The sequence below is a fragment of the Astyanax mexicanus genome, chromosome 15, assembly GCF_023375975.1.
Source record: "Astyanax mexicanus isolate ESR-SI-001 chromosome 15, AstMex3_surface, whole genome shotgun sequence".
Classification (NCBI taxonomy): domain Eukaryota; kingdom Metazoa; phylum Chordata; class Actinopteri; order Characiformes; family Acestrorhamphidae; genus Astyanax; species Astyanax mexicanus.
This window is the reverse complement of record NC_064422.1, coordinates 7,202,381-7,226,515: the sequence shown is the minus strand read 5'-3', so window position 1 is coordinate 7,226,515 and position 24,135 is coordinate 7,202,381. Positions and strand designations below refer to the sequence as shown.

Genomic DNA, 24,135 nt, shown 5'->3' with positions numbered 1-24,135 from the left:
CACTTCCATGTTCAGATCCTTTGCAGAAATAATGACATACGGAGAACATGTTACCTTGCACTCTCCAGAAGTTCATCTTTTCTGTATTCTCCTGAGAAAGAAAGACGAGAGTTAGCAAAATAAAAACGGAAAATATTCAACAATAAAAATAACAATATTGTGAGGACTATAGACTACAGACTATATAATGCGTTTTACCATAAACAACTTCTCTCCTGTATGATCTCACATCAGTCTCTTCAGACCCCCAGTGAGGGGGAAGGTTCTGTATTTAACTGGCAATCTATCTTACAGACCTGGCAACCTATGAACAGTTTCTACAGCCGCGTTGTGTCAAAGCATTGCCTCCACGTGTGTACATGATGTGCATAAATCTCACAAGTCATTTTTAACACCTGACTAGAAATACTGTGTGTTTTTAGGGATTTAGCCGTGTCAGTTTCACTATTAACAACCAATATTATTTACTACAGGTTTACCCTATTCATTTGATTAGTGCCACCATGTGGAGTAATGAACCTTAGGGAGTTTAGAGCATCTATGTTTCAATAAAAATAAAAATATCTGGGCGCTGAGTGGTCCAGTGCTCTAAAGTGCTACCACTATGATCAGGGGATTGTTGGTTCGAATCCCGGTTATGCAGCTTGACATTAGCTGCTGGAGCCCTGAAAAAGCACAATTGTCCTTGCTCTCTTTGGGTGGGTAGATGGCGTTTCGCCTCATCACTCCAAAAGGTGATGTCGATCAGCACAAGGTGTCTGTGAGCTTATGTATCGGAACCCAGTCGCTGCGCTTTCCTCTGATGACACTCGGCAATGCTGCATCCGCAAATAGTTCATAAAGGGGTGGAGTCCGACTTCACATGTGTCGGAGGAGGGATGTACTAGTCTTTAACCATGAAAAAATCATATTTGATCACATATTGAGAATGTATTGCAAACAACAACAATATAATATATCACAAATCTGAGATTTTGCAGAAAGGAGGGGGGCTGGTCACTCACCAGTCAGAACAGCCTTGGTGAAAGGTTCAGCCAGGTCCAGTGCAGTCCTCCCGTCTGTGTTTCGGATGGTTAGCTCAGCCCCGTGCTGCAGCAACACTGACAAATCACAATATTGAACATCACCTTAGACCACAGGCCAACGAGAAACCCCACATATTATAAAAGAATACACACAGACCTCTACCCTACATACTAAAGATATACCCCAGCCTAAATACTTTACTGTTAAAGCATTTACAATAACCTTTTATCATGAATGTGCAAATCAGGACCCTACTAGAGTTTATTTACAGCTAATATATTTAGGACTACTACTAGAACTAGTAACAGAATGCAAAGAATTAGTATCCGAGTTTTAAAAATACTTATATTATTTATAGCTATATGTAATATGTGCCATATCACCCACCCCTAATTATTACATCAGGGTACTACTTTTTTGCTGTTTTTAGCAAAATAAAAATTCACACTGTTCTCATTTCCCATAGTATATCTACTAGAGACAGATTATATCTGTCCAGTATCATTTATTTAATTTAATCCTGGATATATGGAGATATGTGGAGTGCATTATTAATATCATGAAATTCTGGATTATTGACTTCTGTTACAAATCTGATAAACGGGTATTCCATATCATATCGTATGCAATTATTTTATTTTCATTTTGTTTCAGTAGTGTATTCTTGAAATATTTTTTTTAAATTCAGTGTTTTGTCATATCGCCAAGAGTATTGTTATCGAGGAAATATCATGAAATACAGTGACATTATTTTAGGGCCATATCGCCCACCCCTAATATTTAGTTAAATTCCTTGAATTACAGATATAAATCTACACTTTGATCAAAACCCTTATAGTGAATTATTTACTATATATACTATACTTCTAGGTAAAAAAGTAAAAACAAAATAAAATGTTTAAAAACAACAATTGGTTAACAGTTCACACCTTGTAAGTAGCAATGGAAATAAAATAAGGGTCCCACTTTATAATAAGTGTCCCTAAGTACTATGTAGTTACACAGTAACAATCTATGTAACTACAGTGTAACTACTGATGAAGTACACATTGTTACAGATTAACTACAGAGGTACAGGTTATGTAATTACACATGTGTATTAAGGTTAATTGCGACTTGTGTAAGTCAGTGGCGATTGCTCTAAGACTGCAAGGGAAGCTCAGCTTCCCCTAAAATGTAAAAAATAAGTGATTAAATATATACTATTATGTGTACATGTCACTGATTAAATATGCGCTACACCGCGCTGAACTTAGTTCAGAATCAGCTTCTTATCACTGGTAACGACGCAGCTTTCCTCTCACTCATTCCCGCAGCTTCACAGCGCTGCTTTAAACAGTGCGGACGCTGAGCGCCTACAGACTTCAATAGCGGAGCAAAGCGCGCGGCGAAACGAGACGAGTCATTGGATAAACGCTGGGCTTTGTCCCGCCCATCGGACGCTCAGCATCTCTGGGGGTCTATGGAGCAGTGGGCTGGCCTCGGCCGGCCCGGACGCTCAGCTTCTGCATGATGATTGGATGATCTGTCTGAGGCGGAGTCCCTTTTTGATTGACAGCAAAATGAGCGAATCAGCGATCTTTTAGTGTACAAATCCGTTTTGGAGAAGCCATTTGATAGTCTTCCTTATGAAGTAAAACACAGCAGGGCAGATCAACTGATCAGATTAATTTGGTGTAAAAGTGGGAAAAGTAACAGGTATTTTCAGCTGTTCTGGTATGATAAAGTGAGCTGGCTGACTGGAAGTGCTGTAACAAATAAAATGTGGTCATTCCTCTTGATGAAACTATCTCAGGACTATGAACTATGAACAGGGGCCAGTAGTACGTATTGTGTTATCATTAAAATAATTTAAATTAATAAAGGGATTATTTAAGGAAATTAAAACTGTCCAAAAAGGAAATAAATTTACCTGCATCTTTTCCTTTACCAACTTTAAAGATTTGGTGGTGTTTTTTTTTTACTGATCATTTTATGTTTATTCATGTCATAGCGTCTTTTTTATGTAATTGTTCAATGTAAAGAATGGGTACCTTTTTGTTGTGTAGTGAAAACTTGAAAATAATGCCTTTTGTTTACAAAAAATCTCAGGGAGAGTAGAATTTACGTATAAATAAAACTACATATGTTAAGATGTAGGCCGAAATTGAGCTTCCCCTCCTTGAAAGATCAGCATCCGCCACTGTTGTAAGTACACATGTGTACCAGGGTGAGTGTACTTACACAAGTAATAGAGCAAGTGTACTAACACATGTGTGTGTAATTACACATGTGTAATAGTGTGTGTGTAATAAGTTCCAACAGCTATTGTCTACTACACACACTATTAAACGTGTGTAAGTACACTCACCCTGGTACACATTTGTACTTACACAAGTCAAAATTAACCTTAATACACATGTGTAATTACATAACCTGTACCTCTGTAGTTAATCTGTAACAATGTGTACATCATCAGTAGTTACACTGTAGTTACGTGGATTGTTTCTGTGTCACTACATAGTACTTAGGGACACTTATTATACAGTGGGACCAAAATAAGCTTTTGTCTGTAGTAAAGCAGTGCTGGAACAGAGTGTGTTTCTGCTGTTACTCTCAACTGCAACACACTTACACACAGAACATTCACACTTACATCATAATAACTCGAAAAAGACACAGAAACACAGAGTTACACAGAGTAACTATTAAAAGTAGAAGTCTTTTCTTTAGAGAAAGTACAGATGATTACAGCCAGAGAGTGGTGAAAACTGTTTCCTACACCTTCAAAAGACTATTGGAAACTGGAGAAAACTGCTACAGGAAGAGTCCCATCTGGCCAGATTAACATTGGACTGATTCTCAGTTTCAGCAGTGATGAGAAGAATCAGAGGTCTGACAGGTAAAGTGTAGTAATAAAGTCATTGCTAAGATGATCAAATAAAAAGCTTGGCTAATAAACAATAGGGGTGCTCTAAACCACACGTGTCAAACACAAGGCCCGCGAGAGCTTGTAAAATCTTAGTGTCTATAATAAATAGGTCAGAAGCGTTCTTTGACCAAAAACTACATTTCCCACAATGCTTGTCAATTTTATTACCCACGAAGTTACGGCTTACTGCCACTACACAGCAGTGTAGTCATTAATGTGGAAACCCTGCCGGAGGGAAGGTGTAACTTCGTGGGTGGAATTGAGACATACAAATGTTTATCCCATAATGTCCAGAAAAAGAGAAGTTGATGCAGATGGACGGCGAAAGACCGGTATGCCTTTTGTGTTACGAAGAGTGTTACTGATCAAAATAAACGCTTTTTAGGAGAGATATAAGTTCTGTGTAAATATTTATAAGACAATAGCTGACAAAATCTGTTTTAATGATGTTAATAAACATCACTGTGACAGCGCTAGTCACAGTTTCACCGCAGCAAAGGACGAAGACGTGAATCACTTATCTAACCAGCCTTTACTGATTTCTTCCCCCAATAACCCTTTCAATAACCTCCAATAGCCTTTAATAGTCTTCAGTAGCCTTCAACAGTCTAACCTTGCTGCCGTGGTGTGTCCACTAAACTCCATAGTTATAAACATCATGAGGTTAGCAGCGCGCTAACTGACCTGTTTATAATGTAATCCCAGCAGTGACTCCGTGACGGCTGCTCTAAACTGCTGCTGTTAGCTGCTTGGGCTGAAAGATGAACTGTAGAGAGCTGTATTATCCGGTTAGTGGGGTTAAAACCTTTATTTCATACACGGAAGAAATTTTAAAAACGCTCCAGACTGGCTCAGCTGAGCCCTGTAGTCTGTGGCTGGGCTGTAGCTCTGACTAAGTAAAGACTGCGGGCTTGTGCTGCTGCTGCAGCTCCGACTAGTGGTTGGATGAGGAACTGCTAAATCTGAGGAAATGCTAAATCTGTCACATGTTCTTAACAGCCCCCAATTTTTGATTTTATATTTATTAAGTCTTATTTCAGTATCAAACGTTTTGATCAAAGTTAATATAACGTGTATTTGATGTCATTTCTATTCACTTGAATAGTTTGGTTCTTGATTGATGGAGTTTTTGGATTTCATAACATGACAAATTAAAAGGATTTATGTTAATAGAGCAACAAGCAATTTTTTTTTCCATGCAACTGTAATATTTGATTGAATAAATAATATATTGAGAGTTATTTAACATTAAGGAGTAATTACATTCATTTTATATTACATTTGGTTACATTTTCTTACATTTATAAGTTACATCTGGCCCTCAGAGGACAGCCAATATGCCAATGTGGCCCTCGGCCAAAATGAGTTTGACACCCCTGCTCTAAACCCTTTGACCAGTAGTGAATACTGAATATATATCCACCTAACACACAGTCTAAAAGGTTCTCATGTCCCTGAAGGCCTTAATTACCTGGATGAGGTGTGTGAGGGTAGCTAAACTCTGCAGACACCACGGCTCTACATACATGAACTACATGATGCAGATTTGTTTTAATGTTGTTGCTCTCTTATGGCAGTCATGCTGGATAAAACATATGGAACCATATGGAACATAACAGTATTACTCTTGGTTCCAGTTTTTGGCAGAACTTACCTATACAGACATCGATCTTGCCCTTGATAGCAGCCTCGTGGAGAGGTGTATAGTTCCAGTTGTCTCTTGAGTTGGCGTCAGCTCCGTGCCGCAACAGATGGCTGACCACCTCAACATGACCAAAGGAGCAGGCGTTGTGTAGAGAGACGAGGCCTCCATCATCACGGGCGTGAACATCAGCCCCGTGCTTCAGGAGGTGGTCCACCACATCCCTGCGGCCAAAACCTGTTACACAAGGAACCACTATGACTATGTCATTTGAACCTAAGATAAAATTCACCTGAAATACTTACTTAGAAAAAGTGATTAATTTATATTAATCACAGTCTGTAATTAATAGATTCTTTTTTTATCGATTTCAACATCTCTAATATACAGCTCTGGAAAAAAATTAAGAGATCACTTCAGTTTCTGAATCAGTTTTCTCTGATTTTGATATTTATAGGTTTATGTTTGAGTAAAATGAATATTGTCGTTTTATTCTAGAAACTACAGACAAAATTCCTCCCAATTTCAAAAGAAAATGTCATTTAGAGCATTTATTTGCATAAAATGAAAAATGGCTGAAATAACAAAAAAGATGCAGAGCTTTCAGACCACAAATAATGCAAAGAAAAAAGGCTCATATTTATAAGTTTCAAGATATCAGAAATCAATATTTGGTGAAAAAAAACTAGCTTTTAATCACAGTTTTCATGAATCTTGGAGTCCTACACACTGCTTTTGGATAACTTTATGCCACTCCTGGTGCAAAAATTCAAGCAGTTCAGCTTGGTTTAATGGCTTGTGATCATCCATCATTCTCTTGTTTATATTCCAGAGGTTTTCAATTTGGTAAAACTACACTTATAATAACACTAGAGTTAGAATTACATTCTCATAATATGCTTGTTAGAATAACAGTGTGGATATATACTAGTAAAAATGTAATTACCGATATCTGTAACAGGAATGTTTACTAATAGAATGATTTTATAGTTAATAGAGAGTGAAATTACAAAAAAAAACAACGATAAAATATATGACTACTCATAAATGTCAGTATGTTTAATATTATTACAAGTACAAATATTATATCTGATTTCTAAAAATAATAAATAATAAAGAGATAATAAATAATAAAGAAACTGCTTAACAGATCTGTAATGTAAATTGTTTTTGTGTGGTGTAATTTGCATTAGTGTAATTTATGCTAAAACGACAGTGTTTGTGTGTGTGTGTGTGTGTGTGTGTGTGTGTGTGTGTGTGTGTGTGTGTGTGTGTTATATAGAAGGGTATCAATCAACACCAGAAGGCGCGTGCGGCGCTTTGTTTGGCACGCGCTGTGTTTTCGGGTGTATGTGGGCGTATCTAACAGGCTAATATAAACAGTAGTGGTGAGTCGGTCGCGAACGATTCGGTTCTAAGAACCGACTCTTTGAAGTAAACAGAGGGATGTGTGTTGTTTCACTGCAAATACATATTTACAAATAATTACATATTTATAAATAATTTTGTATAATCTATTTTTGTAGTTTATTTTTCTGGTCTATTTAAAGTAATAATTGTTAATGAAGGTCAGTCAATCTGAAACATTTCTAAGAACTTTAATTTATTAGCAACAAATATTCTGAGGAGCCACTTGGCTCTTTTTAGTGAGCCGAGTCAAAAGAACCGACTCTCTCTAAAAAAAGCAGGAATTTCCATCACTAATGTAAACATAAAAAACACTTACCTGCGGCGAAATGCAGCGGGGTGGACTTTCTGCCCGCCGTGTCCCTGCTGTTCACATTAGCGGCGTTCAGCAGCTTCCTGACCCGCTCCAGGTCTCCGCTCCTGCAGGCTTCGAACAGCCGCCTGTTCGGCTCCCCGCCCGCGGCTCTCTCCATAACGGCGCCGCCCAGAACGGTGAGACCGTTCCCGGACAGGCGGCGGGCACACAGCCGCCCCTCCAGCTCCTCCAGCCCCGCCGGTAAACCCTCACACACGGCTACGGTCTGTACAGACCCCGGGGTCCCACCTCAGCACACCTCACCATGCTCTGTGGAGCCCTACTGACTGCAGTAAAGCCGAGGATTCGTTCAGAGCGAGCAGAACCGAGTCACTATTTGAACCGAACTAATGAACTGCAGTTACAGCAGCTACACTCCCCCGCTCGGTTCCTCCGTCACCTCCCTCAACACAGTGGAGACGCACCACAGTGGAGCAGCTCCATACTGAGTGTTACTGTACATTCCAGCCAGGAATGAAGAAAAACTTCTCTCTGACTCTCTATTATCTATCTCTCTTTCTTCCAGCCTCTCTCTCTCTCTGACGCTCTATTATCTCTCTTTCTTCCAGCCTTTCTCTCTCTGACTCTCTATCTCTCTTTCTTCCAGCCTCTCTCTCTCTCTCTCTCTCTCTCTCTCTCTCTCTCTCTCTCTCTCTCTCTCTGACGCTCTATTATCTCTCTTTCTTCCAGCCCCTCTCTCTCTCTGTGACTCTCTATTATCTCTTTCTTCCAGCCTCTCTCTCTCTGACTCTCTATTATCTCTCTTTCTTCCAGCCTCTCTCTCTCTCTCTCTCTCTCTCTCTCTCTCTCTGACTCTCTATTATCCCTTTCTCTTTCTTCCAGCCTCTCTCTCTCTCTCTCTGACGCTCTATTATCTCTCTTTCTTCCAGCCCCTCTCTCTCTCTGTGACTCTCTATTATCTCTCTTTCTTCCAGCCTCTCTCTCTCTCTCTCTCTCTCTCTCTCTCTCTCTCTCTCTCTGACTCTCTATTATCCCTTTCTCTTTCTTCCAGCCTCTCTCTCTCTCTCTCTGATGCTCTATTATCTCTCTTTCTTCCAGCCCCTCTCTCTCTCTCTGACTCTCTATTATCTCTCTTTCTTCCAGCCTCTCTCTCTCTCTCTCTCTCTCTCTCTCTCTCTCTCTCTCTCTGACTCTCTATTATCCCTTTCTCTTTCTTCCAGCCTCTCTCTCTCTGACTCTCTATTATCCCTTTCTCTTTCTTCCAGTCTCTCTCTATCCCTCTCTCTCTCCTTTACAGATGGATGGATGAATCTCTCCCACTCAGAGCTGCAGAACTGAGCACTGAAAGGCTTGCTGACTGCTGCCACCTACTGTGTCCAAATCTCTCTGACCGCTCACTCCCCAGCATTTGGCATTTGTAACACTTTTGCTTTATGATCAGCTTCCATATGGAGCATATGGAACATTAAAAACAGAATATGTTTTATATTTTAGATTCTTCAAAGTAGCACCTCTTGCTTATATGCCAGCTTTGCACATCTTGGAGCATTTTCTCAGTCAGCTTCATGAGGTAGAGTCACCTGTAATGACTTTCAGTTAACAGCTGTGCTGAATTTGTCAAGAGGTAATTACTCAAATTTCTTGCCTCTTAATGTGTTTGAGAGCATCAGTTGTAAAGTTGTGAAGAGGTACAGTTACAGGTATACAGTGAATAGCTCAATTTGAGTAATGTTCTAAACCATATTATGGCAAAAACTACTGAACTAAGTAAAGAAAAAAAAATACTCAAGAACTTTGAAAGTATCCTTAAGTGCATTCACAAAGATCATCAAAAACGTTATGATGAAATCAGGACCGCCCCAGGAAAGGAAATGCCAATCTCTGATTTTAGAATTGACTTATTCATGCACGTTCATATCTATGTGATTCAACACTTATACTAAAACAACTACCCAAAATGTGTAATGGGTAATTTGTAAAAAAAAAAAAAAAAATCAAGTAATTTTAATTATAAGCCATTTATTATTTACAAGTTGTTTGTTTGGTTACATGAGCTTGGAAAGAACTAATATATCAGTTTTATTGATTCAATAGAAATATATATATTTTATATATGCAGATTTATACTTTTTACACTACATTTATACTTTGTGTTCTGAGATTATTTTACATTACAATTTGTTATTTGTGCATTCTAACTGTGATTATATTATAATAGCATAATCAACACAAATAAGAAATTGTACAGTGCCTTAAAAGTATTCATATCACTTTCCACATGTTTTTTAATGTACACTTACAAACTTGTATGTTTTTTGTTGGGATGTTCATGTGATAGATCAACACAGAGTACCACATAATTGTGAATTGTGACTGTCTACCTAAACTGACAGCCCAGGCAAGAAGAGCACTAAACAGAGAAGCAGCCAAGAGGCCCATGGTCACTCTGGAGGAGCTATAGAGATCAACAGTTTAGGAGGGAGTATCTGTCCACAGGACAACTATGTCATGCAGTCCATAATTATGGCCTATATGGCAAGAAGAAAGACATTTTTAAAAGCAAACCGCAATCAGTCCATGTAAGGGGAACTGCAAACAAGTAGAAGATGTCAGATACAATAAGACCAAAGTTTAACTTTTTGGTCTGAGTGCAAAACACTATTTCTAGAGAAAAAACCCTGCACATCACCCTGAAGGTACCATCCCCACTGTGAAACATGGTGAAGGCAGTATCCAGCTGAGGGATTCTTCAGCAGGGACAGAGTTCGGAAGCTGGTCAGAGTTGGGTGTAAAGATGGGTGGAGCTAAATACAAGGCAATCCTGTAGGAAAACCTGTTGGAAGCTGAAAAAGACTTGAGACTTTAAGCAGAGCTTAACCTTCTTGAAGGACAACAGCCCTAAACATACAGCAAAAGCTACAGTGGATGTGTTAGAATGCCCTAATATAAGTCCCTAAAATAAGTCCTGACCTAAATACCACTTAGCTTCTGCGGCAAGACATGACAATTGCTGTTCACAGACAAACAGCTCTCCATCCAACCTGGCTGAGCTTCAGCTGTTTTGCAAAGAAGAATGAGCAAAAATCTCAGTCTAAAGATGCACAATTTTGGTAGAGACATACCCCAAAAGACTTGCAGCTGTAATTGCAACATACTGTATACTGTACGTATTACTTGACATCTTGTGTTGGTCCATCACATACAATTGTTGTCAAATGCTTTTGCATTCAAAGTTTTTCCTATATTGTAAATGAACACTGAGCTCATCCAGACTATGAAGGAACACAAAAGGAATCATGTAGTAACTTGAAAGTATTAAACAAACCAAAATGCTAGGTGACTCTTATCTGGGAAGCTGTTAACTTGTGGTTTCTGAGGCTGGTAACTTTGATTAACTTATCCTGTGCAACAGAGGGAACTCTTTCTCTTCCTTATTTCAGATTTTCCTGATTTTCAGATTGACTGACCATTATTTTTTAAAGTATTGTTTTTCTTTTTTAGTTAAGAAGTTCTTGCCATAATATGGATTAGAACATTACTCATAGTGTTATTAACTGTATACCTGTAACTTTACCTCTTCACAACTTTACAACTGATGCTCTTAAACACATTAAGAGACAAGAAATTCAAGACATTTAATTAACTCTTGATGAGTTCAGCACAGCTGTTAACTGAAAGCCTGAATTCCAGGTGACTCTACCTCATAACGCTGACTGAGAAAATGCCAACATGCGTAAAGCTGTCATCTAAGCAAGAGGTCCTACTTTGAAGAATCTAAAAAATAAAACATATTCTGGTTTGTTTAACACTTTTTTGTTTACTAAATGATGACACTGTTTCGTCATAGTTTGGATGATTGTAGTATTATTCTAACATGCAGAACATTTTAGAATAATGAAAAAACACTGAATTTAAGGTTTAAACTTTTGACTATTACTGTGAAATCACAATAAAATACATTTTACAAGTTTGTGGGTGTGACATAATACAACGTGACAAAGTTCAAGGAGTATGAATACTTTTTCAACCTCATGGCTTTTCACATACTTGCAATGTAAATAATGTTTGAATTTTATAACAGTTTAATTGTAGATGTTTTAATAATAATAGATCCAAAAGTTCCTTTTCCAAAAAACACCACCTTTAATATTTAAAATGGTGGTGGAGGAGGTGGAGGAATGTGACCCTTTCCAGGAGGAGCTGGTGGTGGTGGAGGAGGAGGTGGTGGTGGTGGGATTGATGACACGTTCTGAGGAGGTGGAGGTGGTGGGGGTGGGATTTGACCTTTTCCAGTTGGAGGTGGAGGAGGAGGTGGTGGTGGAACTGAAGAAGTGCTCTGAGGAGGTGGGGGTGGAGGTGGTGGGATTGAAGAAGTTTTCTGGAAAGGTGGAGGAGGTGGTGGTGGAATTGAAGAAGTGTTTTGAGGTGGTGGTGGGGGTGGTGGAGCAAAAGGTGAGCCTCTTAAGGTTGAGCTAGGTGTAGGCAAAACAGAAGGAGGTGGAGGTGGAGGAGGACATCCTATACCAGTATTATTGGAACGAACTGGTGGAGGAGGAGGAGCATGACCTCTTCCAGCACTAGGATTGAGGAGGGGGGAAGGAGGTGGTGCCATGGAGGCATGAGATAGAGGTGGTGGAGGTGGCAAAGATGAGCCTCCAAAAGCAAAGCCTGGAGGTGAAGGAGGAGGCGGTGGAGGAGCAATCATGGAACTGTTCTCAGAAGGAGGTGGTGGAGGAGGAGGTGGGAGGGAATCCATGAAGTCAGACTGAGGAGTTGGAGGTGGTGGCAGCATGAAAGAGTCTCTGAAAGCAGGGTTAGATGGAGAAGGAGGTGCAGGGGGAGGAGGAGCTGCTGAGGTATACGGAGTTGATGGAGGTGGAAAGGCTCCAGGATCAGTGCTCAGTGGTGGAGCAGGAGGTGGTGGAGGTGCAGCGCTGGAAGAGAAACTTGGAGGAGGTAGGGAGGAGATGGCCATGGTTGAAGGAGAAGGTTGAGGGGTGGTGCAGGTTTGGGGAGCAGTGGATCTTAGGCCTACCCAGTTGGGGACTGATGGAGGAGGAACAGCAATGCCTGAGCCAGACCTATTAATGAGATATAAAGAAAGAGAGAAAGAATGTGAGTAGCTTTAATAAGGAAGTGAAATATGGACAACAGAGACAGTCTTATAATACAGCTCTTCTTGGAAGGCTTTCCACAAGGTTTAGGAGTGTGTTTATGGGAATTTTTGATTGTTCTTTCAGAAGCACATTTGTGAGGATTAAGGGGGTTTTCACACCTGTAGTTTGTTTCTCTAGTCCGAATCAGTTGATGAGTTTGTTTACTTGGAGCGTTTTAGTAAAAAATCCAAACGCACCAAAATGCGCACCAATAAACCATGCAAGCAGGCTGTGTCCTCTCATTGGTTTAGAGCTGTCTGGTGTGGGAGTAAATATGAATATATCAATTTAACACTGAACGCTGAAACGCTACGCTTTCAAACACAGGGTTTGAACGTGCAGCGCAGATGTAGTAAACTGAGCCTAGGAAACCGAGTCACGCGGCGAGCAGTGAGCAGTGAACGCAGTTAACGCAGCACAGACCATGCATGCATGGACGCAGCGTTTGTTCATAGCTGTGGTAATTAGCGTTATCTGGCTAATATATCAGTTTAAACTGCGCCTTATCAGCCAGTTAGCTCCAATAAAAGGAGTATATTTAATAGTTGGGTCGGATCGTAACCGAATCACGTTCTCACAACAAGCAAACCGTTCCAGAGTTCGCTTGGGACTCTAGGTGGTCACGGTCCGGGTCTTTTGATCCGCAGCCAAGTGCGATTACTGTTTTCACACCTGCTCAATCAAACCGCACTACTGTAGAGTCCAGTGGCACTGTGCTTTTCACAACTGCATCCGACAACTTTGCATTGTTCATTGGTTTTTCATGGTTTTCCTTTATAAATCATTGGTTGTTCAGATCAGCAATTTCAGTTAAATATATCATATAGCAGACGAACACAGGGATATTTAGCACTAATTATTGGAACACAAAATTTGTTTGTTAAGATTATTGACCCTTGACCTACATACTCTACACAGGTGGATCCAATTATGAGAAAGGGTTAAGGCCTCAATTGCAAGTTTTTCTCCTCTTTTGCATCTTTCTCTGAAGAGCGGCAACATGGGGGCCTCAAAACTTAACTCTCTAATGATCTGAAAACAAAGATTGTTCAACATCATGGTTTAGAGGAATAATACAAGAAGCTCAAATCTTAGAGATTTCAGCTGCAGTTTCCACTGTGAGGAACAGAGTGTGGAAATGGAAGAACCACAGACACAGTTCTAGTTAAGGCCTGAAGTGGCAGAACAAAAAAATATCAGATAAGCAGAGGAGAAGGATGGTAAGAACAGTCATAGTCAACCCACAGACCAGCTCCAAAGATCTACAACATCATCCTGCTGCAGATAGACAAATCTGATCTGAGCAAAAAATCGCATGCGTACTGAATGTGTACAGGCGAAAAATGCATGAAAGCTGCAAGAAATCCAATCTGACTGTTCACATCAATGGCACATGTTCACTAATTAGATACTTATTTGATCTAGAACCACTCATGAAAGTGAAAGATTTGACATGTTCACTCAGCTCTGAAAAAAATCAGATGCATCACATTATAAAACAGATAATCAGATCATAGTCAGAGTTATTCAGTCTTGTAATGTGAACAAAGCTCAAGTAACATCTTTAGAGATGCTTAAGAGCACATACCCATGTACATGTCCTCCCTCCAGGGTACTCAGTTGTGGGGTCGGTGCCTCTGCTTCAGGTTTCTTTTGTGACTAAAGTTCAGAAATACATAACATTAAAAGTCTGATCTACAGGATTTACTTAAATAATGTTGTTGACGTTTAATATGTGTATCAAATAAAAAGGAAATCACAATTGTAGCACATTTTATGCAGGATGCACAGAATAACACAACAAAAACAAAAGCATTTTGCTATAAATAATACAAAAAACTGCAATTTGGCTTGTGTCTAAGAGCCTATTGTGCCCATTGAGCCCATTGTATGTGTACATTAATACTAATGTACACATAATACTAATATAAATATCATTGAAAAGTTACTTTATTTCAGTAATTTAGTTCAAAATGTAAAACATATATATATATATATATATATATATATATATATATATATATATATATAGTACTTGTAATACTTTGCTTGTAAAAATACGTTCAAATAGTATAGCAAATTGTCATCAATAACCGACTTCTGAGGGCGTAAACATAAATGTTACATCACAAAATAATGCAATAAATTGGACTAAATGATCCATACCGGTTTTGTGCCATCCCAGTGTCCATGTCCCAGTGAGTCCAGGCTGTTGTAGGATATTGGGACGCGCTTGTACTCGAGGATGGGTTTCTCTGTGATCTCAGGAGGAGACATCTGCAGGGCGTAGGTCATTTTCCGAGGCGTGGTCAACAACCCGATCTCATGCCGCGCTGCCTTTTCCTTAAATATATCCACTGTCTGAAACAGACCATTTACACACTTTTAAACTGACTGGTATAAAAGAACTCCATGACATGCATTTGATTTGAATGTGGAAATGATATACATAAAGTACCAGCCAAAAGTTTGGACACACATTCTCATTCATTACATTACATTACATTACATTTGGCAGACGCTTTTGTCCAAAGCGACTTACAATAGTGAAGTACAAAAGTAATAGAAGTTAAAGGTAAAAACATCTTTAGATAGGGCTTAAAGGAGGTCGAAGGGAAATAGTGGGATAGAGGAGTGAAGGAGGGAAAGGAGGAAATGAGGTTAGAAGTAGTTAGTGTGTTAGAGGTGTTAGGAGAGTAAGTGCTCTTTGAAGAGCTCCGTCTTCAGGAGTTTATTAAAGATAGTGAGAGATTCTCCTGATCTGGTAGTAGAAGGTAGTTAGTTAGAGGTGTTAGGAGAGTAAGTGCTCTTTAAAGAGCTCTGTCTTCAGGAGTTTATTAAAGATAGTGAGAGATTCTCCTGATCTGGTAGTGGAGGGTAGTTTGTTCCACCATTGGGGAACTCGGTATGAGAACAGTCTGGATTGCTTTGTGTGAATGTTTGTTTGGTAAAGCAAGGCGACGTTCATTGGAGGAGCGCAGAGGCCGGGAGGTAGCGTAAGTCTTCAGGAGTGAGTGCAGGTAGGAAGGAGCTGTTCTGTCATCATCTTGTAGGCGATTGTAAGAGCTTTGTATTTGATGCGAGCATCAACTGGTAGCCAATGGAGCTCAATGAGCAGCGGGGTGACATGAGCCCGTTTTGGCTGATTGAAGACCAGACGTGCTGCTGCGTTCTGGATCATCTGGAGTGGTTTTACTACACAGGCCGGGAGGCCAGTTAGCAGGGCATTGCCGTAGTCGAGTCGTGAGATGACGACTGCTTGTACCAGGGGTCGGGTGGCCTGTTGCGTCAGAAACGGTCAAATTTTTCTGATGTTATAAAGCGCGAAGCGGCAGGATCGAGCAACTGAGGCCACATGGTGCGTGAAGGAGAGCTGGTCATCAACCAGAACACCCAGGTTCCTAGCAAATAGCAATTCAATGTTTTTCCTACATAATGTGGGAAAAATGCTTAAATTTTTTACTATAATCATTAATTTTACTATAATCAGTACTAATCAAGCTAATGAAGTATAATCAACCGCATTACTATAATCCAAATATTAATCAAGCTAAGGAAGTATAATCAAATGCATTGTGAATAAAGGTGTGATACTATGGTAGGCAACATGACCTGATATAAAGTCTGCCCCACTGACCAAGAGTCCGTCCAGCTAAAGGTAAGATGTTGACATGTTACGGGCAGAGCGGAGGAAGGCAACTGAGACAGTAGACACAAACTCACTGAGTACTCCAAAATACTTCTCTTTTTTAACTGTCAGTTACCTGCAAGATCTGGCCGTTAGCAAATTGTTGTTAGGCCAATTGTATGTGTAAGACAGAAATTAATTGAGACAGACAACTTCTGATCAAGACCAGCCAGAACCAGTGTTTAGGGAACTGTCTAGGGTGTCTTCCTCCGTGACCTTGAGATGGGGTTTGTCTATAAATGCTTATGTCTGTGAAATAATCTTGGAACTTCTTCTCTTGAACTCCTTGGGAGTGGAAGTTGTTCCCAGAGCTCTGTTTTAATAAATTGTTATTTTGCTGAAGATCAAGTATCCTGTCTCTCTATAACTTATCTCTATTTCGGGCTTCCATCAAAAGAATCCAGGGGAATTTTTATAATGGAAAAACTTATTCATTAAGAATCCAGATTGATCAATTCAATCGGATCTAGTCTAAATGGCTAGTTTATATAAGACCCCAACGACCTGATTTTTTGTAGACTCTATGACCTCTGACTTGGATCTTTCTTTTCTTTTTTTTGTATTGAAACTTCCCCACTTTTATTGTAAATAATTATTTGCCTTAAAATAAATAAATAAATAGATTAAAAAATGGTGATTTACATCCTAGGGAAGTCAGATTACACTGTTAAATTGTATTACCATTGTTATTTTATTTTGTGCAACATTGTCAATTGATCGAGATGTATGGACACTGAGAGCATAATGAAAGTTTTTGTATTATCTGTTTCTCTTTGATGGACTTCTCCAATAAAAAAAAAGTAAAAAAAAAAAAAAAAAAAAAAAAAGAATCCAGGGGAACGCACTGGAGGGTAGTGCGGTTTTCCCAACAATAGTAAATGAATACTGAAGTCACCCAGACTATGAAGAAACACTTAAGGAATCATGTAGTAACTTAAAAGTGTTAAACAAACCAAAACACTCTGTAACGCATTTAGGCTTTCTAGATTATCTGCCCGATTCTCTGCCCGAACCCGACCTGACCCAAGGCTATGTCTGTAACATAGGCTTTTTTTATGCTATTTTTATTTTACATAAAGCTATGGCATGATAATCACAAAATAGCTTACTAACAAATTAAACTGTTTTTTTTTAAGTTAGAGTGTTATATTCATGCAACTCTTCAACTTCAAGTTTTCATGTTCATAAACAATAGGTCTATGCTTTTTCAGTGTTGCAGTGTTAACAAACATCTTAACATTCTAAACAGATTTAGCTCATGATCAGTTTTAATGCTCTACTTACTAAGAACATGTTGGGTTTAAATCGGGCTGTTTGGTTTTGCCTGATCTAAGCTCTAACTCTTATCTTGGGGAGCTGTTAACTGGTAACTGATGAACTTATCCTGTGCAACAGAGGAAACTTTTGCTCTTGTTTTCCTGGGGCAGTCCTGATGATTGCCAGTTTCAACATAACATTTTAGATGGTCTTTGTGACTGCACTTAAAGACACTTTTTAAAGTTGTTGAAACGTTTTGGATTGACAGAGCTTCATTTCCTAAAGTATTATTTTCTTTACTTAATTGAGTAGTTCTTGCCATAATATGGATTAGAACATTACTCAAATAGAGCTATTCACTGTATACCTGTAACTCTACCTCTTCACTACTTTACAACTGATGCTCTCAAACACATTAAGAGACAAGAAAATCAAGTAATTAACTCTTGATGAGTTCAGCACAGCTGTTAACTGAAAGCCTGAATTCCAGATGACTCTAGCTCATAAATCTGACTGAGAAAATTCAGACAAGATGTGCAAACCTGTCACCTAAGCTAAATGTGGCTACTTAAAATAATTTAAATTATAAAACATGTTCTGGTTTGTTTAACACTTTTTACTTTACTAAATAATTCTGCATGTGTTCCTGTAAGTTTAATTGAAATATTATAGAATTTTGTACCTACCCTGGTCAGGATATTGACAGAGGATTCCATCTTTTTGAGTTGGCTGGTCTGAGCATCCAGCAGTTTCAGTACAGCTGATGCTAGTGTGTTGATTTGGTAGGCGACGCTGGCCAGAGCCTGCGTGGTTAAGGCTTTGGACTCCTCCACTGCTTTTGTAGTATCTTCCACCTGCAGTACAGTATTGGGACAGGCTGTCATAAGAGCATTACTTTCTTGTTCGAACCATCTGTGCAAGTATAACTGAATTAGTTATATTTGTAATAATGGGATTTAATTTCTATTCAATGTAATTTGTAAAGTAAATATTCAAGTACCAACTAAATTGCAAAAAACATCAATGCAAAATATGAAAAAAATTGAAGAAGGAATCTCTTTAAGGAGAAGAGGAAAAGAGAGAGAGTAGGAAACATAGCAACTTAATATTTAATCGATATTTTAATATAAATAAAAAGTAATCTACCTCCGAACTTCTAAACTCTTGCCTTTATAAATTGGCCACAGATGGATTAAAATGTCCCTTTGAATGAACTGTAGCTGTACACAACTTCACTTATTAAGCAGAACATTAGTAAAATTAGTTAGCTTAAGATAACTGTAACTGTATTTATACCGTGTACATTTCTGGGCAGTTCTAGAAACGTATTTACAGTTCTTAAAGCCTGTTTAATGGAAGTCAGCTTTTTCTTGATAAGAGATATTTTTTACATATTCATTTTGAAAAAAATAACTATGTGATTCTGTTTTGGCTTATGCTGAGCATTAATTTCATTAAATGTATTTTTATTTAATTTAATTTAACACATATTTATTGTGTCACACTTGGCTTAGTTTGGCGGATAAAAAGTAGACTTTGATAAAGAATAATGTTTTGTATAATTGTTCTTGTTTTGTGAAAATTAATAAACAGATGATTGAAAAAGAAAAAAGATAGCTAGTTCTCACAGTTCCAGAAGCTTCTCATGGTCTTAATTAAGTCTTAATATTAAATATTGAATATTTGTAAAATTATCATTGTGCTCACCACAAAAGCAACGTTTATGGGTCATGATAACCTTTTTCTATTAATTTTATGCACAAAGAATAGGAAAACACACTTAACACCTTGGAACAAATATATATACTTTGTGTGTATTTGTGTGTGTTTCCATAGGCATTGTGGGCCTTTCCCCCAGGTCTATTGGGAGGGATTCTTCTAATTATCAATGTTAAATCTGTTATGTTGATAGATATTCATGTTGATAGATATTTGAGTGCCAACCATAATGTTGATGCATGGCAGGTTTGTCCACCTTGCTGGGTTTGGATGCTGTTTAGATATTGTTGGTCTTTCTCTTTTAGTGCTTTTAACCCTTTTAACCAGACCTGAATTATTTGCCAGTGATGGAAAAATATAAATAATAATAATGCTGTGTTCTGTCTGTAATGCACACAAAGGAAGATGCTAATATTCTAATATAAAATCTGTATAGCATTAAACCCAGTTTTTTTAGATTTTAGATTTGATATTGACCTTTTTGTTCACAAGACATCCCTAAACACTGAAATAACATAATAAAAAAATGTGATTAAAAATAACATACAGTTAGTAAAAAATATCTCTTTTAATTTGCCTCTTGTTCTAGTGCTGTTGTTTTTCCAATGCAGTGGTCGCGGCTAAGCTATTGTTTTATTGGCTGTAAACTTTTTCATTGGCTCGTTAATAGTCTATTCTAATTAACACAACAGGTCTCAGGTTTTTTTTTTGTTGGTTATTGCCAACAAAACATTTGAAAAAAAAAAAAGAAATTTATAATGTCCGTTGTAATGAACACAGGGTATAAAAGGGTTAAGTATTGTAAGTGAGACGTAGGCCAGTAAAATAAAGAGCTTCCTAAAAACAATACAATGTCTTCCACTGATTCTCTTTGGGAAACACCACAATTTATATAAAAAAAACGTTTCCAGATTAATCTCATGGGTTAACATGCTAACACAGACATCAATAAAATAAATACAGTATAATAATGATTTTTAAATGCACTGTAAGGCTTTAAGGCAAACAGTATCCCTGGAGTAAAGTTTGAGAGCACAGGAGACGGGCATGTCTGGAACAGCAATATCTCAGAAATGCTCTGCCCTGGGCAGGCCTGCTGTGTTCAGGCTTGCATAAGTCTAATCTATACAAACTGCGGAGGAGAGAGAGAGAGAGAGAGAGAGAGAAAGAGAAAGAGAGAGAGAGAGAGAGAGAAAGAGAAAGAGAGAGAGAGAGAGAGAGAGAAAGAAGGGTGTGAGTCCAGAAAGTATGTCTGCAGGCGAAACTGTGAAATCAGCTTATACTGTGTTTAAATTCATATTCACACTCCTAACAATTAAATTATAATGTATTAAACATAACATGTAATTGGCTCTCAGTGACTACATTGAGAATGTCATAATTACTTACATTACTTACTTATTGTAATATATATATATATATATATATATATATATATATATATATATATATATATATATATATATATATATATATATAAATACACAACCTTAGTATTAAATATTTACTTAATATTTTATCTTTTATTTTTCTATACAAGAACATTATATTTTTGATTCTCTGCAACATGATACTTAATTACTTAAAACATTGACCCTTTGGCCTCATATGGAAACACTGCCTGTACTGTCTAGTGGTCACATGACAACATTACACTCAACTGATTGAAAACAGGATGGTGGAAATCCCAGTCAAAGGTTTCTACAGCCAGCTCAGACAAAAACATGGGCCAGGTAAAAATTCTCATCCAATTTTATGTTTGAAATTACTTTATTTACTTTACTGTAGAACGGTAGTTCTGTAGTTAGTTTTTGGACTAATTGGGTCCTTCTGATCCCAAATGGCAAGGATAATTTTGATGTTAAATGTTAAAATAAAATACTGTCGCTATATGAGAAAGTTTTTTTTTTTTTGCAAAAAATTACAAAAAGATCAAAGTTTAGATTTTTGTTACATTTGTTAGATCCTACTAATCACAAATATGTAGGATAAATAAAAAATGCACAACCAGCAAACGTCTGGGTCTCATAGTTAAAAAAGTGATTTGATTTTATTTAGGTTTTATTCATGGATGATATTTTTAAATTTCCTTTTCTGAATATTCTTAATAATTTTAATAAAAATTATTGCTCTTTAAAAGGTTTGTAACAACGTTAATCTCCAACTTTTAAATGTTATATTTATTCACCATTAATTGTTTTCTATAATATTGAAGTTTGTGTTAAACTTTACTTAAATTATATATGTATATCCTGTTTGTATTATATTTATTATAGGGTGTACTGTGTTGGTCTTGCAGTGTAGAAAGAAGCATTTAAATAATAATGATAATTAATATTAAGAGCTCCAATATCAGATTCAATTCAGTTTCAACACTTACCCATGATGCCTATCAGGCAATATTAAATAAAGATTGTTTAAAGGTTTTTAAAGGTTTATCCATCATCAACCTTAAAATATGTATTGCAAGCAAAAAGTTATTTTTATTTAATGCCCTTTATTATTTATATTATTATGATATCAGTGGAATAAAATGTAATAAAATGACTAAAATGACAAAAATATCATTCATTGAAATAATTTTTAGGACAATAAATAATCTGAACAACACTAGTCTAAATCTACTGTATATACTGTATATAGACACATGCTAAAGCAGAGCTCAGAACCTGTAAAATGCCTCTTACATTCAGGTAGTTGTTCTCGCAGTAGTCGGCCACCTTGTTGAGATTGCTGTGGTTGTCGAGGAGAGCCTTCCTGGCTCCTGGTGCTTCTTCAAAAATCTTCTGTATGTCCTCTGTGATCTCCTTCATAGTGGATTAATCTCTTTGAAGGAGATGTGTATCCTATTAAATGCAGGGTTAGAGCTTCTTCTCCAGCGGAAGAAGGTGAAGGACGCACTGGTAGGGAAGCCAGGGCTGAAAATAGTTTGGGACAGTGTGGACGTGTGGGTACATGTTGGGAGAAGGCTGTGAGATAGGCTCTTCATGCTTGTGCAACTATTAGAGATGTTTGAGTGCAGCAGAAAGAGGTGTTTGGTGTTTGGTAACTTCCCTGCGGAGAGATCCAGCTATACTTTTGCAATAAAATCTTGTTACATTGACAAAGTTATTGTGTAATAAATCTGCCATTTAGGCAGTAGAGGTCTTCAGAGAAGGCTTAACCCTTGTGTGGTGTTCATATTTTTGTTACTCGTTTACTTTGTTATTTGTATTTAATTCAGCAAAATTAAGCAATTTTACATTAAAATGCTTTACACATGCTTGCTTCACCTAAATTGCAAGCAATATAAACAGCTTACATGGTTAATATTTGCCCTTTACCTTTCTTATGTTACATTTCTTTCAAAAAGTGCTACTCTTTTTTTATTAGTTTTTTTAATAAAATGTAAAAGAAAATGAATTAAACTCAAGATATGAGTAGAAAATTTGTTTAGTTTCAAATTTACAAATGAAGCAATGTTTATTAGCCCTTAGCCAAACATACTGTATGTAATATAAATGTTTTTTTTTTCACAAAAAATGAGCCAATGCCAATTTGAGTTTGAGTTTGAGTTAGAAAAAATATTTTTTAGTATCATTTGATGAAAAATGAAAATGGGTCCCACAGACCCGAACACCACACAAGGGTTAATGAATGTGTGGAATTTTAATAATTGAAACCAATTCTGTTCCAATTTTGTATAGATTTTTTTTTTTTGCCTTTTGCAAACAACATTTCAGGAAAAAAAATGTAATCTTCTCTGACTCATGCAAATAAGTGCTATTTAAAGGACCAATAAACCCCCTGATTTCAGCTCAAATTTGAAAAGTGCTCAAAGATGGGAAGAATAGTTTGGGAGGGGGCGCTGGGTGATGTATGGGTTTAGAGGCAGGGCAGGAGGGAGAGCTGAGCAGTGTGCCTCTGATAGCGGTGAGACGCAGATGGTTGGACATCAGCAGGGAGGTGGTATTAAAAAAATGATTATGATTGATTTGCATATTGTGATGTCTCTGCGTACCAAAGAACACGAACACATCATCCTCACCTATAGCACAGTTGAACCTGATGGGGGGTGCTGCAGAGGCAGAAATTACCACAATAAAAGCATTTTTTAAAGGTTAGGAAAGCTTTATAAAAATCTAAACAGGACTTGTATGTTTTATTACTTTAAAGGAACACATTTCAGCTATTAATGGAAAAAATATGGTTTAGGATTTAGTGGCTCTTTAAAATAAGTACAACACTACAGCTAAAAAAAACTGTATAAAATTCCACTTTTAAAATAAATAATTACAGGAGCCTATAGTTACATTTACTATGATATTATAAGTTCCCAACATTTAGAAATTAGAGTTTATTGTTTCTACACTAATAAAGTTTGTACAACTCAACAAAAGATTAATAAGTTAGTTAATACAACTGTGTTTTAAGTATACTCAAATAGCACATATTGAGTAAACATAACTTGAAAATAACCGTTATATTTACTTTTTTTATTATTATATTTATTTTTTTCCCCAAATTCCAATATGTAAAATCAATTTATCAAATTGTACAGTGTGGTGTAGATTTAGGTGCAGCTGTTAAAAGAATTATCATATTTTGGCTCACAGAGTTCAGGTAGGACCCCTTATCAGAATTTTATTTATGTCTCAGAGTGAATTACTTTAAAGTGAGGTGTTTCTCTACTGTGGCCAAGAGAGGGCAGGCTTTAGCTGAGCAAAACAGAAGGTTTCCGGTGTTTGTCCATCACCTTCTGGAGATTAGCATTCTATAGCTCTAATATATATGCAGAAACTACAGAGGTTGGACAATAAAAATGAAACATCTGTCATTTTAGTGTGGGAGGTTTCATGGTTAAATTGGAGCAGCCTGGTGTTCAATCTTCATTAATTGCATATTGCACCAGTAAGAGCAGAGTGTGAAGGTTTAATTAGCAGGGTAAGAGCACAGTCCTGCTCAAAATATTGCAGTGCACACAACATTATGGGTGACATACCAGAGTTCAAAAGAGGACAAATTGTTGGTGCA

The 24,135-nt window shown here is 37.5% G+C and overlaps 2 protein-coding genes across 2 annotated transcripts in view; both read right to left on the bottom strand.

Moving 5' to 3' along the window:
* LOC103036789 (poly [ADP-ribose] polymerase tankyrase-2) overlaps nucleotides 1–7,997 on the bottom strand; it is a 28,260-nt gene extending 20,263 nt beyond the window's left edge. Inside the window, exons 1-4 of the mRNA XM_007232870.4 lie at nucleotides 7,306–7,997; nucleotides 5,592–5,816; nucleotides 1,005–1,100; nucleotides 55–91 (exon numbers count right to left, since the gene is read on the bottom strand). Of these exons, the coding sequence (XP_007232932.3) occupies nucleotides 55–91; nucleotides 1,005–1,100; nucleotides 5,592–5,816; nucleotides 7,306–7,459 (512 nt within the window). The 5' untranslated portion in view covers nucleotides 7,460–7,997. The remainder of the gene's footprint in view (nucleotides 1–54; nucleotides 92–1,004; nucleotides 1,101–5,591; nucleotides 5,817–7,305) is intronic.
* Nucleotides 7,998–9,320: 1,323 nt separating this feature from the next.
* On the bottom strand, nucleotides 9,321–22,097 carry abi3b (ABI family, member 3b). Its single transcript, XM_049465056.1, has 6 exons — nucleotides 21,810–22,097; nucleotides 18,090–18,257; nucleotides 14,625–14,819; nucleotides 14,047–14,117; nucleotides 11,408–12,383; nucleotides 9,321–11,365 (listed from the first exon to the last, which is right to left on the bottom strand). Exons 1-5 carry the CDS (start codon nucleotides 21,933–21,935, stop codon nucleotides 11,453–11,455), a joined length of 1,491 nt encoding a protein of 496 aa, XP_049321013.1. The 5' UTR covers nucleotides 21,936–22,097; the 3' UTR covers nucleotides 9,321–11,365; nucleotides 11,408–11,452.
* Between the last annotated feature and the right edge of the window lie 2,038 nt (nucleotides 22,098–24,135).